Source organism: Chiloscyllium plagiosum, unplaced genomic scaffold (genome assembly GCF_037043375.1).
Source record: "Chiloscyllium plagiosum isolate Xiang-an unplaced genomic scaffold, Cpla_swu_hap1 HiC_scaffold_45, whole genome shotgun sequence".
NCBI classification, from domain to species: Eukaryota; Metazoa; Chordata; class Chondrichthyes; order Orectolobiformes; family Hemiscylliidae; genus Chiloscyllium; species Chiloscyllium plagiosum.
In genome coordinates, this window is record NW_028270183.1 from 4,796,268 (window position 1) to 4,810,440 (window position 14,173).

Consider the following 14,173-nt stretch of genomic DNA (forward strand, 5'->3'; position numbering starts at 1 on the left):
ATGCATGAGGGTAGCAGGGACACTCCAGAGCCCAAAGGTGTTCTTATGTATTTGTAAAGCCCTTCAGTGCCTGTTCAGAATATCATATATTCAATACCTTGTTTAGTGATGGATTGTGCTTATAATTATGAACCAAACTGAGATTGCAGAAATATTTTGCACCTTTGAGAACTAGCAGTGCTTCCTCAATCTTAGGAAGATATTAAGTATCCTTATAAATCTTTGCATGAGTGTCTGATTATTGACACAGATCCTTAGTTTTCTATCTTTCTCTCTCACAAGGACTATGGGAGAGGCATATGGACAAAACAGCTGTTGGCTGGTATCTGCCTCTGAAGACAACTGCAGGTAGTCCAAGATGTCCTCCCAGTGATGGTTTGGGATCTGATGGTTATGAATCTTTGCTAGATGGTGACCTTTAGTCACAATCTTGTGGCTCACCAGCTCACAATTCTCAATTTTATCATCATCTTTATCATCACAACTCTGAAAGTTGTGTTGTAATTGGTGAAAGTAGAAACAAACTGCCTTCTCTGAGCCTTTTCAAACTCATCAGCATATAGCTTTGAAAAGAGGTTAAAGGTGTCTTCTCTAGTCTGTTCACTAACCACGACATTGGCTGGTTTAAGGATGGAGTAAATTCTTGGTTGGAGTAAATATCTTTATTGCTGAAATAGGCAATCTGTATGGATACCCTAATCTTTTCTCTAACAATGATGAAGCTTCCAGAATTATACCAAGTAGAAACACTACTATATGTGACACATGATGGTCTACCAAAGGCTGATGTCAATTAATTGGCGATGGTTGGCATGAGCCTTTAAGAATAGTGATGTTGTGAGCAGATAAAAGCACAGCCTGATTCCTTGCTACTTGAACAGTTCTACAGTCCTGTACAGACATAAAAACATAAACTATAGGGGCAGGAATAGACTATTTGGCCCTTCAAGGCTGCTCTGCTCGCCAATGTCATAATGACTGAACATCCAATTCAGTACCCTGTTTGATCCCTTTAACCCCAAGAAATATAACTACTTCTTGAAAACATTCAATGAATTCAGTTAAAAACCTGAAACACTTGCTGAGAATTCCACAAGCTTATCACTCTGTGGTTGAGGAAATCTCTCCTTATCTCAATCTTAAATGGCCTACTTTATATTGCTCAACTGTGACTTTAGAATGTGTCCTTAGACTGATAGTTCTTGAGGACGTTTTTAGAAGAGAATCCCTACAGTGTGGAAACAAGCCCATTTGACATAAGAAGTCATTGGCAGATAGGATCAAGGAAAACCCTAAGGCTTTCTGTAGGTATATCAGGAATAAAAGAATGACTAGAGTAAGATTAGGGTCAATCAAGGATCATAGTGAGAAGTTGTGTGTGGAGGCAGAGGAGATGGGGAAGCGCTAAATGAATACTTTTCATTCGTATTCACATTAGATAAAGACAATGTGGTCTAGGAGAATACTGAGATACAGGCTAATAGACCTGATGGGATTGAGGTTCACAAGGCGGAGGTGTTAGCAATTCTGGCAAGTATAAAAATAGATAAGTCCCCAGGGCCAGATAGGATTTATCCTAGGATTCTCTGGGAAGCTAGATTGCCCAGCCTTTGGCTTTGATCTTTATGTCATCATTGTCTGCAGAAATAGTGCCAGAAGACTGGAGGATAGCAAATGTTGTTCCCTTTTTCAAGAAGGCGAGTAGAGATAACCCTGGAAATTATAGACCAGTGAGCGTTACTTTGGTTGTGGGTAAAGTGTTGGAAAGGGCTATAAGAGATAGGATTTATAATCATCTGGAGAGGAATAATTTGATTAGGGATAGACAACATGGTTTTGTGAAGGGTAGATCATGCCTCACAAACCTTATTGAGTTCTTTGAAAAGGTGACCAAACAGGTGGCTGAGGGTAAAGTGGTTGATGTGGTGTGTGTGGATTTCAGTAAGGTGTTTGATAATGTTTCCCATGGTAGGCTATTGCGCAAAATATGGAGGCATGGGATTGAGCATGATTTAGTGGCTTGGATCAGAAATTGGCTAGCTGAAAGAGGACAGAGGGTGGTGGTTGATGGTAAATATTCATCCTGGAGTACAGTTACCAGTGGTGTACCGCAAGGATCTGTTTTGGGTCCACTGTTGTTTGTCAACTTTATAAATTACCTGGATGAGGGCATAGAAGGATAGATTAGTAAATTTGCGGATGACACTAAGGTCGGTAGCGTTGTGGATAGTGATGAAGGATGTTGTAGGTTACAGAGAGATACAGATAAGCTGCAGAGCTGGGCTGAGAGGACGCAAATGGAGTTTAATGTGGAAAAGTGTGAGGTAATTTACTTTGGAAGGAGTAACAGGAATGCAGAGTACTGGGCTAATGGTAAGATTCTTGTTAGTGTAGATGAGCAGAGATATCTCAGTGTCCAGGTACATAGATCCTTGAAATTTGCCATCCAGGTTGATAAGGTTGTTAAGAAGGCATACAGTGTGTTAGCTTTTATTGGTAAAGGGATTGAGTTTCAGAACCATGACGTCAAGCTGCAGCTGTACAAAACTCTGGTGCGGCCACATTTAGAATATTGTGTACAGTTCTGGTCACTGCATTATAGGAAGGATGTGGAAGCTTTGGAAAGGAATTAGAGGAGATTTACTAGGATGTTGCCTGGTATGGAGGGAAGGTTTTAGAGGAAAGGCTGAGAGACTTGAGGCTGTTTTCATTGGAGAGAAGAAGATTGAGAGGTGACTTAATTGAGACATAAAAGATAATCAGGGGGTTAGATAGGGTGGACAGTGAGAGCCTTTTTCCTCAGTTGGTGATGGCTTGCATGAGGGGATATAGCTTTAAATTAAGGGATGATAGATATAGGACAGATGTCAGAGTTAGTTTCTTTACTCAGAGAGTAGTAGGGGTGTGGAAACTGCTGCCTGCAACAGTAGAGACTCACCAACTTTAAGGGCATTTAAATGTTCTTTGGATAGACATATAGATGAAAATGGAATAGTGTAGGTTAGATGAGCTTCAAATTGGTTTCACAAGTTGGAGCAACATCAAGGGCCGAAGGGCCTGTACTGCACTGTTATGTTCTATGTTCTATAATCTCTTAAAGCCACAGCATTGTCACAACTTTAAAATATATTCAAATGTTGCTTGGCCTTTAACACATTGAGATTAAATTGCTATGCAGCTTTTTTCCAAACAACAAAAATGTTCAATGCTTTCTCTTTAAACTGATTTCATTATGTGAAAGTCTAAAATGTTGCGCATGCTATTATGATGATTATGTGTTAGAAAACCTGAAGTCACTGATTTTGGTCCCTTCTCCAAATCCATTTCCAAACTTCTGTGTTCATGCCTCTGTCTTGTAACAATCAATAAAGAAGCCAACCTGGTTAACTGTAGAAACTTCAAAAACAAATAACTTAAAAAATAAATACGTCATTCCCAAACAATTCAAGAGAAAAAATGAACAAGACTTCAATTTGTAATAAATAAAACAAAATCAATAAAATTCAAATATTAATTAATGGGCAAATGCCTTGAAACAGAGAAGTAATTTTCACTTTAAACTGATAACGTAAGAGCTTTACGTAACTCTGTGAAGTAACTACCTTTATCAGCACAGGACAACAAACCAATTAATAAATGTGAATAATTCTGCTTTCTAGTCTTTAGTTTATAATGAATAGTTCAAAAGTAAGCTTTAGACTTGGCAGGAAAGCTCAGCCACGTGGAATGCCCATTCTGTGACATGGAGAATTCTGGATGCTTCCTGTGGCCTTGATGAGCAGTGCAGGGAATGTAACATTTGCAAGAACTTGAAATCCAGGTTTAGGAACCTAGGAGATGGCTGGAGTCACTGTGATGGACGTGCGAAAGTAAGAACTACTTGAATAGCTCATTTAAGGACAGAGTCAGATCACAGGTTAGGAGCATGCAGGCAAAAAGGGAATTGGTGACTATGAGACAAACGAGGACTTTTAGGAAGATACCTCACTAAACACCTGCTCATTAACTGATTTTCCATTTTGGATATTGATGCAAATGATAGTTCCACAGAGGAATGTAGCAAGAGCCAATTTTATAGACCAGTGGCGAGGCAAAGGTGGGGCATTCAACATCTATAGGAGCACACAGGTATTTCTGCAGGTGACTCCAGGATGGAATGTTGCCTCCCTGGTTCCAGGGTCAAGGATGTCATAGAGATGTACAGCATGGAAACATACCCTTCGGTCCACTCATCCATACCGACAAGATATCCCAACCCAAACTAGTCCCACCTGCCAGCACCTGGCCCAAATCCCTCCAAACCCTTGCTATTCATATACCCATCCAGGTGCCTTTTAAATGTTGCAATTGTACCAGCCTCCACCACTTCCTCTGGCAGCCCATTCCACACACGCACCACCCTCTGCGTGAAAAAGTTGTCACTTAGGTCTCTTTTATATCTTTCCCCTCTCATCCTAAACCTATGCCCTCTAGTTCTCGATTCCCCCACCCCTGGAAGTTACTGTTCCAAGTAAAAGTGAAGAGCCAGAGGTTATAGTCTACATTGGTGCAAATGACGGTATGGTAGAATGCAGAATGAAGCCCTGGAAGCAAAGTTCAGAAATCAGGAAAAGAGATTGAATGCAAGATCGCTAGGGCAGTAATTTCCGAATTATTCCTAGTATCATATGCTGGTGAGTATAGAAATAACATGTATGAATGAACACAAGGCTGGAGAAATTGCATCGGTGAAAGGAGTTTTGATTCATGGGGCATTGGATCTGGACCATAGGATCTATAAAGAAGGACCTGTAAAGGAGGAAATAAGAAAAAGGAGCTGGAGTAGGCTATTCGGTCCCTCAAGCTTATGCTGACATTCAACATGATCGTGGCTGATCTGCCTCAGGTCTCAACAACTCTTACATGCCAGTTCATCATAGCCCTCAATTCTTTGATATTTCAAAAATCTATGTATGTGCAGTTTTAAAAAAATGATCTTGCCTCCACAACTCTCTGGGGTAAAGAATTTCAGACTGTACACTTAAAGGTGAAATTACTTTGCATCTCAGAGTGCCCAATTATTGTGTAATTATGTCCCCTAGTTCAAGATTTCAATAGTGGAAACAGGTTAATTTTTATTCTGTCAAGCTACCCTCAAAACCTTGCATGTTTCCATAGGATCACCCCTCATTCTACTAAACTCTAGTTGATAAAAACCTAACCTGTTTAAGCATTTTTGATGAGTCAACGGTCTTCATCCCACTAATCAGCCTAATGATTCTCTTTTGGGCTGCTTCCATGCTCGTACATCCTCTTATATATGGGGCTGCAAACTGTACAGAGCACTCAAAGTGCAGCCTCACCAACACCATGTACAGTTCTAACAAGACTTCCCTATTTTAAATTCCAATCTCTTTGAAAAATTCCATTTGTCTTTTGATTACTTGCTGCACCTGTACGCTAACGTTTTGTGATTAATGCATAAAAACACCAGCATCTCTCTTTGCTGTTCTGTTGTGGAGTCTTTTTTAATTTAAAAAAATTCTCTGCGTTTTGATTCTGCCCTACTTTTCTTACACTAAACTCCTTTTGCCAAGTTTTTGCCGACTCAGTCAACCTAGCTATCTCCTCTTGCAGATTCCTCTGTCTTCATTGCAACATGGTCTCTCATTTATCTTTGTGTCATCAGTAAAATTGGATACATTACACTCTGCGCCCTCCTTCAGGTCACTAATATACATAGTATATCAAGGTTTGTGTAAAGATTTGTAGTTTGGGTGCCGATTGCAGTTGTTGTGGGTATGTTTCAACTGAAACTGTACAGCAGCGCTTCACAGGAGGCTCAACAGCACTGAGGATGTCACCTAGAAAAGGGATGAAACATCTGCAAATCAAATTCACACCTCGGTGAACATACCCATGCACAGTAAATAATTGAGGGTCTGGACTGATTTTTGTGACATTCCACTAGCTATGTATTTTCAACATGAAAAAGAACAATCTATTTCAACTGTGTGTTAACCAGTCCCCATACATGCTAATACATTATCCCCAATGCCCCCATTCGCTCCAATCTTGTGCAAAAACCTTTGACATTTATCATATGCCTTCTGAAAATCCAAATACACTACCTATTTCCCTTTATCAACTCTGCCTGTTATATCCTCAAAAGAACTTTGTAAGTTTGTCAAATGTGATTTACTTTTCACAAAATCATGTTGTATTAAGCATTATTTACAGGCCACCACAGAATACTAATGATGTAGGGCACAATATAAGTCAGGAAATTAGAAGTGCATATAAAAGGTTAATACAGTAATCCCGAGTGCTTCAATATACATCAAGTTAATCTAACATGCATCAGTGCTGTGAAGAATGAATTTCTAGAATGTGCACAAGATGGTTTCCAGAGCAGTGCGTTAAGGAAGTATCTAGGGAGTAGGCTATTTTATATTTAGTATTATGCAAAGAAAAAGGGGTCAATAAATAAATGGTAAAGTAAGGAAAAGTTGCCACAGTCTCAGAGGACTGTGAATAGAGAGCAACAACTGGTGTTGGTTTTAACCTGATGGTCACCACACCTCAGGCAAGATGAGACATTGAGAAGGAGAGTGTGGGAATTGAACCCAAGCTATTAGCATCACTCTGCGATGTAAATAAGCCAACTGAGCTAACCAACCCCAGTCAATAAATAACCTTGTTGCAAATAAAAAGACTTTTAGGAAGCAGTGACCATGAATGTGATAAAATTTTCCATTAGAGTCATAGAGACACAGAGAAGGACAGCACAGAAACAGACCCTTCTGTCAAACTCGTCCATGCTGACCAGATATCCCAATCTAATCTAGACCCACTCGCCAGCACCTGGCCCATATCCCTCTAAACCCTTCCTTTTCATACATCCATCCAGATGATTTTTAAATGTTGCAATTGTACTAGCCTCCACTACTTCCTCTGGCAGCTCATTCCATACACTTACCACCCTCTGCGTGAAAATACTGCCACTTAGGTCTCTTTTATAGCTTTCCCTTCTCATCCTAAACCTATGTCCCCTAGTTCTGTAATCCCCCACCCCAGGGAAAAGACCTTGTCTATTTACCCTATCCATGCCCCTTATGATTTTATAAACCTCTATAAGGTCACCCCTCAGCCTCTGACGCTCCAGGGAAAACAGCCCCAGCCTATTCAACCTCTTCCTATAGCTCAAATCCTCCAACCCTGGCAACATCCTTGTAAATCTTTTCTGAACCCTATCAAGTCTCACAACATCCTTCCATTCTATTTGAAAACTATGTAATTCGATCCAAAACTAGGATCTTGAATCTACTTCATAGTAGAGTCTACTTCACAGGCGAAGAAACAAATAATCTCTTAGAAATAATAGATTCAAAAGGCTAGTGAGAATGGGGGACTGGAAGAAATCATTATTAGTATAAATAAAGTAGTATTAAAGAAATTAACGTGACTAAAGTTGATAAATACTGAGTTAGATGATCGGTCATGACCATATTGAATAGTGGAGCAGGCCTGAAAGACTGGATGGCCAACTCCTGCTTCTATTTTCTATGTTTCCCTGTTTCCATTTATTGGGCTGTTTTCTCGTATAATGAGAGAAAAGGAAGATTTGAATGAGATGAAAGTAGTGTAGCAGTTAGTCTTATGCAAATAAGGGAAAAGGTGATGAGTTGTCCCAAGTGACTATGTCAAAACCATGCAGGGTTAATTGTATGGGGTTTGAAGAGGAATTTGAGCAGATGAGGGAAAATGTTGCAGGCAACAGTGAGAATGAGCCTTGGTGGAAGGGGCTACAGTTTTAGCGATAGTGTAAGTGTGAGGTAGCAGAGACAAGACTATGGCACTTACTCTGACGCAGTGGAGTTCATTGATCTTTTATGGCACTACTGGTCATTTGTTAGCACCTGTGAAGATGGCATTAAGCTGAGTGGTGATGTCAGACCAGGCTGCCAGGGTCTGATGATATGGCCTCCTCTTCTAGTCAGGAAGAGGTGTCATTTCCTTCACATCATACCCCTCAGTCAGGGCCGCCAGGTTCCGATCAGTGGGTTGCAATGCCGTTCTTCTCTTATTCCAGCACCTTCTGGAAAGCTCCTTAACCAAGCAGGGGCAACTTGCAGTATGTCCGTGCTTGTCCAGATGCACAGCAGCCTTTTAAAGATGGCATGGACTGGAGATGCCAATCTTACAGCAGATCATCATTGGATGGTGAATTGTTCTGGGAACAGTGTGCTAATTGAACATGACTGACACAATAAGGGCATGCTAGGTAGTTAATGAGGTAAGTTTGGTAAGATACGACAAGTGCTAGGCTTTGTGACAAAAAAATCCCTCCATGTGGCATGGTGGCTCAGTGGTTAGCACTGCTGCCTCACAGTGCCAGGGACCTGAGTTTGATTCCAGCCTCAAGAGACTGTCTGTGTGGAGTTGGCACATTTTCCCCGTGTCTATGTAGGTTTCCTCCCACAGTCCAAAGATGTGCATGTTAGGTGCATTAAGGAGTAAATCTAGAGCAATAGGGATATGTAGGGTAAGTGCATTAGTAAGGGGTAAATCTAGTGCAATATGGTGGAAGAATGGGTGGGTTACTCTTCAGAGGATCAGTGTGGACTTGTTAGGCCAAATGGCCTGTTTCCATACTATAGGTTTTATATTTAATTCAATTCAACCAGCACTTAGCCAGGAAAATATAAGATTCAGCCCATTCTGTCCAATTCTGGGCGCTGCAATTTAGGAACACTGAGGGCTGTAGCAAGGGCTTGGAAAAGATTTTGAAGAATGGTTCCAGTAATTAAATATTCAGATTTAGTCACATGAATCTGGGATTGTCCTCCTTAGAAAAGTGGATATTCAGTGGCGATTTGGTGGAAGCTTTCAAAATCATGATCTAAACAGAGTGAATAGAGAGAAAATTGGTCCCTTCAATGGATGGAATAAGAGGATCAGGATCAAGGTTTTTGGCAAAGAAACAAACAATGGTGGAAGGAAAATCTTTGTATATGGCAAATAGATTGGATCAGGAAGGTAATACTTGACATGGTGGTGAAGGCAAATAAAATTTTGGCTTTGATAAGGGAATTGGTTAAGTACTCTTAGAGAAATAATTTGTAAGGCTGTGGGAGAAATGTGTGGGAGGGGGAATGAGTTGAATTAATCTTACAGAGATCTAACATAGACACCATGGGTTGAATGGCTTCTGCCCAGGCTATCATCATTCTACAATTGCATTAATTTGAATGTGATGTCTTTCCACTTATTCCATTACTCCAGAAAAAAAACAAACACACTGTCATATGAGAAGTGTTCTTGCTTACTTGAGGAACTGTAACCTAGCATGAGTTTGTGCTTTTAAATGAGATGAAGAAATTGGGAAGAAGCTTTTTGCTGAGATGCAACCAGCCCAGCATTTATATCATGCAGGAAAAAATTTCCTTCTTGTGTCCTGTAGCCAACATGAATCTTGACGTATATGTACAGTGCAGTGTGGAGCTACAACTCACATATGTAGTTGTGTATAAATAAAACATGTCATATATTTTCTTTTCCAGTATTGTTGCTACAACAGGGGCAGAATTCGATCTTCGAACATTACGTGCAGTTCGAGTCCTTCGACCCTTGAAGTTGGTTTCTGGAATTCCAAGTAGGTATTACATCTGCGTTAGGATATGTTTTTAAGATAAGGATTCCAAGAATAATTCTATGGTACATTTGATCCTTCTATTCTAACGTGATTAATTACAAATTGGTGGAATGTGGCCTTGAGCCTTACTTTAGTGAATATAATATGTCAAATCTCTGATTCTTAAAGCTGCTAGAAGTTCCAAATTTTAAGTTCAAACAGGCAGAAAATGATCTGGAAATTTGCTTTTCAATACTTTCCAGTCAAGCTTAATGCCAATTTATGCTTTGCCCATTTTGCATCTGATGTTCAGGAAACAGGGTATTGTATTCACTTCTCTTATCCATGATAAGAGAAGTGAATACAATAGATTAGAGTTCAGAAGAGCAAATAAACATTGCAAAATGAAAGCATAGATTTTTTTCACCTTTTAAATTTAGGTTGGATCCCAGTAATGTTATTGGAATTTGACATAAAGTGTGTAAAGATGGACCTTGTCAACTTTAGGTGACTGCCATTTTGAAATTCCTAATAGTGAAATTCTGATGGCTTTCTAGTGTTTAGTAAATTGGATGCTTTTACCTGCTCACGTGCAGAAAGTGATATGCCATATCTTAGTGAGTAGAACTATCATGTAAAATGTATAAAATGGAAGATGTAAGCTATCTGTTAGGGATGATTTACAAAAAGTCTGATCTGATTGGTATTACTTTACATTTCAGGTTTACAAGTTGTACTCAAGTCCATCATGAAGGCAATGATCCCCCTGCTTCAGATTGGATTGCTACTTTTCTTCGCCATTCTCATGTTTGCAATCATTGGATTAGAATTTTACATGGGAAAATTTCATAAAGCGTGCTTTGATAGCAACAGTACGTTTTTGCATCTGAAAGTTTGTGTGTGGAAGTTTGGATGATGCTGCAGTTTGTTCTAGACATTTGTCGTAAGAATAAAGGACAAGTTTTCATCAGATTAACCGAGGATTAAATTACAGTCATATTCTCATGTTCTGTTATTTGCATTTTCTAATATGTTGATTTGAAGAGTGCTAATGAGAATTAAATGAATAGCTAATGTGATACTGAGCCATAAATAGTAGAAATGCATGTTTTGTTTCTTGGTTTATTCATCTCAGTAGGCAAGGTAAGAATCCATACTAATGCTACAAAGTATTCATTTGTCACAGAAGGGAATAAAATCAGCTGCTTTTGTCTGCAAAGAGTACTTGGTGATCTTTGCTGGAACATTGGCCAGTTTAGAATAAGGACAGGAACTAGTTTAGCCACAAGAGCCCTAAGAGATAGCTGACCACATGAATCCTGTCTAGACTTACATAGGCTACCTTTATGGAATCATCGAGGTTTGCCAGTGTATATAGCTTGCATCTCCACAAGACTCCATACTTTAGGAGAGGAACTGAAACAACTTAAATGACTTCAGGTCAGAGGGGTGGCCAGGTACTTGCTTTGGCCCCAGTTATGCCTGTCTCTTTGTGGGGTATGTGGAACATTCCTTGTTCCAGCCCGAGTCTGGCCTCCACACACAATTCTTCATCTGACATCGATGCTGCTTCCCTTTTTCATCTGGAGTTGGAAAGGTTCATCGTTCTCTCTTCTAGTTTCCATCCCACCCTTGCTTTCATCTGGTCTATCTCTGACTCCACTCTTCCCTTCTTCGACATCTCTCTTTCCATTTCTGGAGATAGGCAGGGCACTAATATCCATTTTAAACCCACTGACTCCCTCAGCTATCTTGACAATATATCCTTGCACCCTGTTTCCTGTAAAGAGTCTATTTGATTCTCCTAGTTCCTCTGTCTCCATTGCATATGTTCTGAGAAGGTCAACTTCGACAAGGGATCCTCCGAAATGTCCACCTTCTTCCTCGACCAATGATTCCCCTGCAACATTGTTGACAGGGCTCTCAACCAGGTCTGATCCATCTCCCGCACTTCCGTCCTCACCTCCTCTCTCCCTTCCCACAACAGTGATAGGGTTCCACTTGCCCTTACGTACCATCCCACCAGCACCCATATCCAGAAGATCATCAGCCACCATTTCTACCACCTCTAGTGAGATGCCACCACCAGAACATAATCCCCTCCCCTCCCTCGTCTGTGTTCCACAGGGTCTGTTCCCTTGGGACACCCTGTTTACTCTTCAAAAATGTCCAACACTGCCCCACAGCCCTATGGCACCTTCCCCTGCAATCACCAAAGATAGAATACCTGCCCATTGACCTCCTCTTTCCCTCAGTATCCAAGGGCCCAAACTATCTTCCAGGTGAAGCAGCACTTTACCTGCACTTTTCACAATTTACTCTACTGCATCCACTGCTCACAATGTGCTCTTCTCCATATTGGGGAAACAAAGCGTAGACTGGGTGACTGCTTCACTGAACAATTATGTTCTACCTACAAAAAGACCCTGAGCTTCCAGTTGCTTGCCGTTTTAACACACCACCCTGTTCCCTGACCAACATCTCTGTCCCAGGTTTGCTGAAGTGTTTTTTTTTAGATTAGATTACATTACAGTGTGGAAACAGGCCCTTCGGCCCAACAAGTCCACACCGACCTGCCGAAGCGAAACCCACCCATACCCCTACATTTACCCCTTACCTAACACTACGGGCAATTTAGTATGGCCAATTCACCTGGCCCTGCACATCTTTGGACTGTGGGAGGAAACCGGAGCACCCGGAGGAAACCCACGCAGACACGGGGAGAACGTGCAAACTCCACACAGTCAGTCGCCTGAGGCGGGAATTGAACCCGGGTCTCTGGCGCTGTGAGGCAACAGTGCTAACCACTGTGCCACCGTGCCGCCCACTGGGCCACCGTGCTGCCCACTGGGCCACCGTGCCGTTCCAGCGAAGCTCAGTGCAAGCTGGAAGAATAACACCTAAGTTTTCACTTGATGACTCCAGCACCTTCCAGATTCAATATCGAGTTCAATGATTTTAGGGCCTGAACTCCCCTATGTCCTAGCCCCCTACCACACACACCAGGTCTTGTTATCACATAGGAAAAAGTGAGGTCTGCAGATACTGGAGACGGAAAGTGTGGTGCTGGAAAAGCACAACTGGTCATGCTGCATCTGAGGAGCAGAAGAGTGAATGTTTTGAGCTCTTCATCAGGAGCACACGCTCAGAATGTTGACACTCCTGCTCCTCAGATGCTGCTTGACCGGCTGTGCTTTTTATCATATAGTCTGCCATTACACGCTATCTATTGTTAGCCACTAACAGTCTCCATTAACAGCTATTTACGTCCCAGCCAAATTGTTAGCAACTTCTTTGTCTGTCCAACTATTGTTCTCTCTCTTTGGCCTATCGTTTACTCTTTGCCCCTCATCCCACCCTATCTTCTGCATATAAACCAACATTTTTCTAGCTGGCATCAGTTCCGAGGATGGATCTGAAATGTTCATTTTGATTTCTCTTTATAGATGCTGCCAGACCTGCTGAGCTTTTCCAGCAACTTCTGTTTTTGTTTTTGATTTACAGCATTTGCAGTTCTTTTGGTTGTTAAGTGTAATGGTTAGTAAGAATCATAGAATCCTACAGTGTAGAAACAGACCATTTAGCCCAACTGGTCCACCCTGACCCTCTGTAGAGCATCCCATCCAGACTTATCTCCTAACCTATTCCTGTAACCCTGCATATCCCATGGCTAACCCATCTAGTCTGCACATCCCTTAACATTATGGGCAATTTAGTATCTTCAATTCACCTAACTTACACATCTTTGAACTATGGGAGGAAAACGGAGCGCCCAGTGGAAACCTACACAGACATGGGGAGAACATGCAAACGCCATACAGACAGTCTCCCAAGGGTGGAATTGAACCCGGGTCCCTGGTGCTGTGAGGTAACAGTGCTAATCACTGAGCCAACATGCCAAACTTTAAGTGGGATGCAATAATTTTAGAGGTGGACTAATCCAGTTCTGTAATTCTTTTCTTTCTTGGAAACCCTGATATATTGTGTTTTATACATCTAAAACAAATAGATAGGATTAAGTGAATGGTTAAATAATTCTTCTCCCCCATGCCTAACATCTTACACCAAGCTTACACTATAACTCATGCAGATAATGTAGAATACGAAGAAAGCAAGTAAGGCCAGCAACCTGCTTGGGAAAACTAAGCAAACATAATTGCAGCACCTTCTCTCGTAATCTGTTTTAACAACCTATAGAACTGCAGTTCAGTCTAAAACATTTTTTTATTTGAACAGTATCTTGTGCCTGAAGATTAATTAATTTAAGGGTATCAAATTGGCCTTCAACATGTTTTCTAACTTGCCATTACATCACTGCTTTTCCCTATTTACATTGGACCTTTTGTTCAGTTGACAGTTATTGAATTTGTTGATTAGATTCTATGTGTAGCACCTTCTAAGTGATTCAATAGTTTATAAATAACTGAGAAGGCACATTTAGATTCTCGCCCATAAATTGCTCCTAGATATTCTTTATTCCATATGTATATCATCTGAAACCTTTTACTCAGATTCCAGTCAACATTTACTCTCAGGTTTCTGATATTCAATATAGATTCC

General features: G+C 40.9%; 1 protein-coding gene across 15 annotated transcripts in view; it reads left to right on the forward strand.

Annotated features, from left to right (window-relative positions):
• Positions 1-14,173, forward strand: part of LOC122552384 (voltage-dependent P/Q-type calcium channel subunit alpha-1A-like) — a 662,051-nt gene that overhangs the window by 316,933 nt on the left and 330,945 nt on the right. For all 15 annotated transcript variants that reach the window (XM_087983287.1, XM_087983286.1, XM_087983285.1 and 12 more), the window contains 2 exons: positions 9,543-9,634; positions 10,336-10,485. In XM_087983287.1, coding sequence (XP_087839413.1) covers positions 9,543-9,634; positions 10,336-10,485 — 242 coding nt within the window. The remainder of the gene's footprint in view (positions 1-9,542; positions 9,635-10,335; positions 10,486-14,173) is intronic.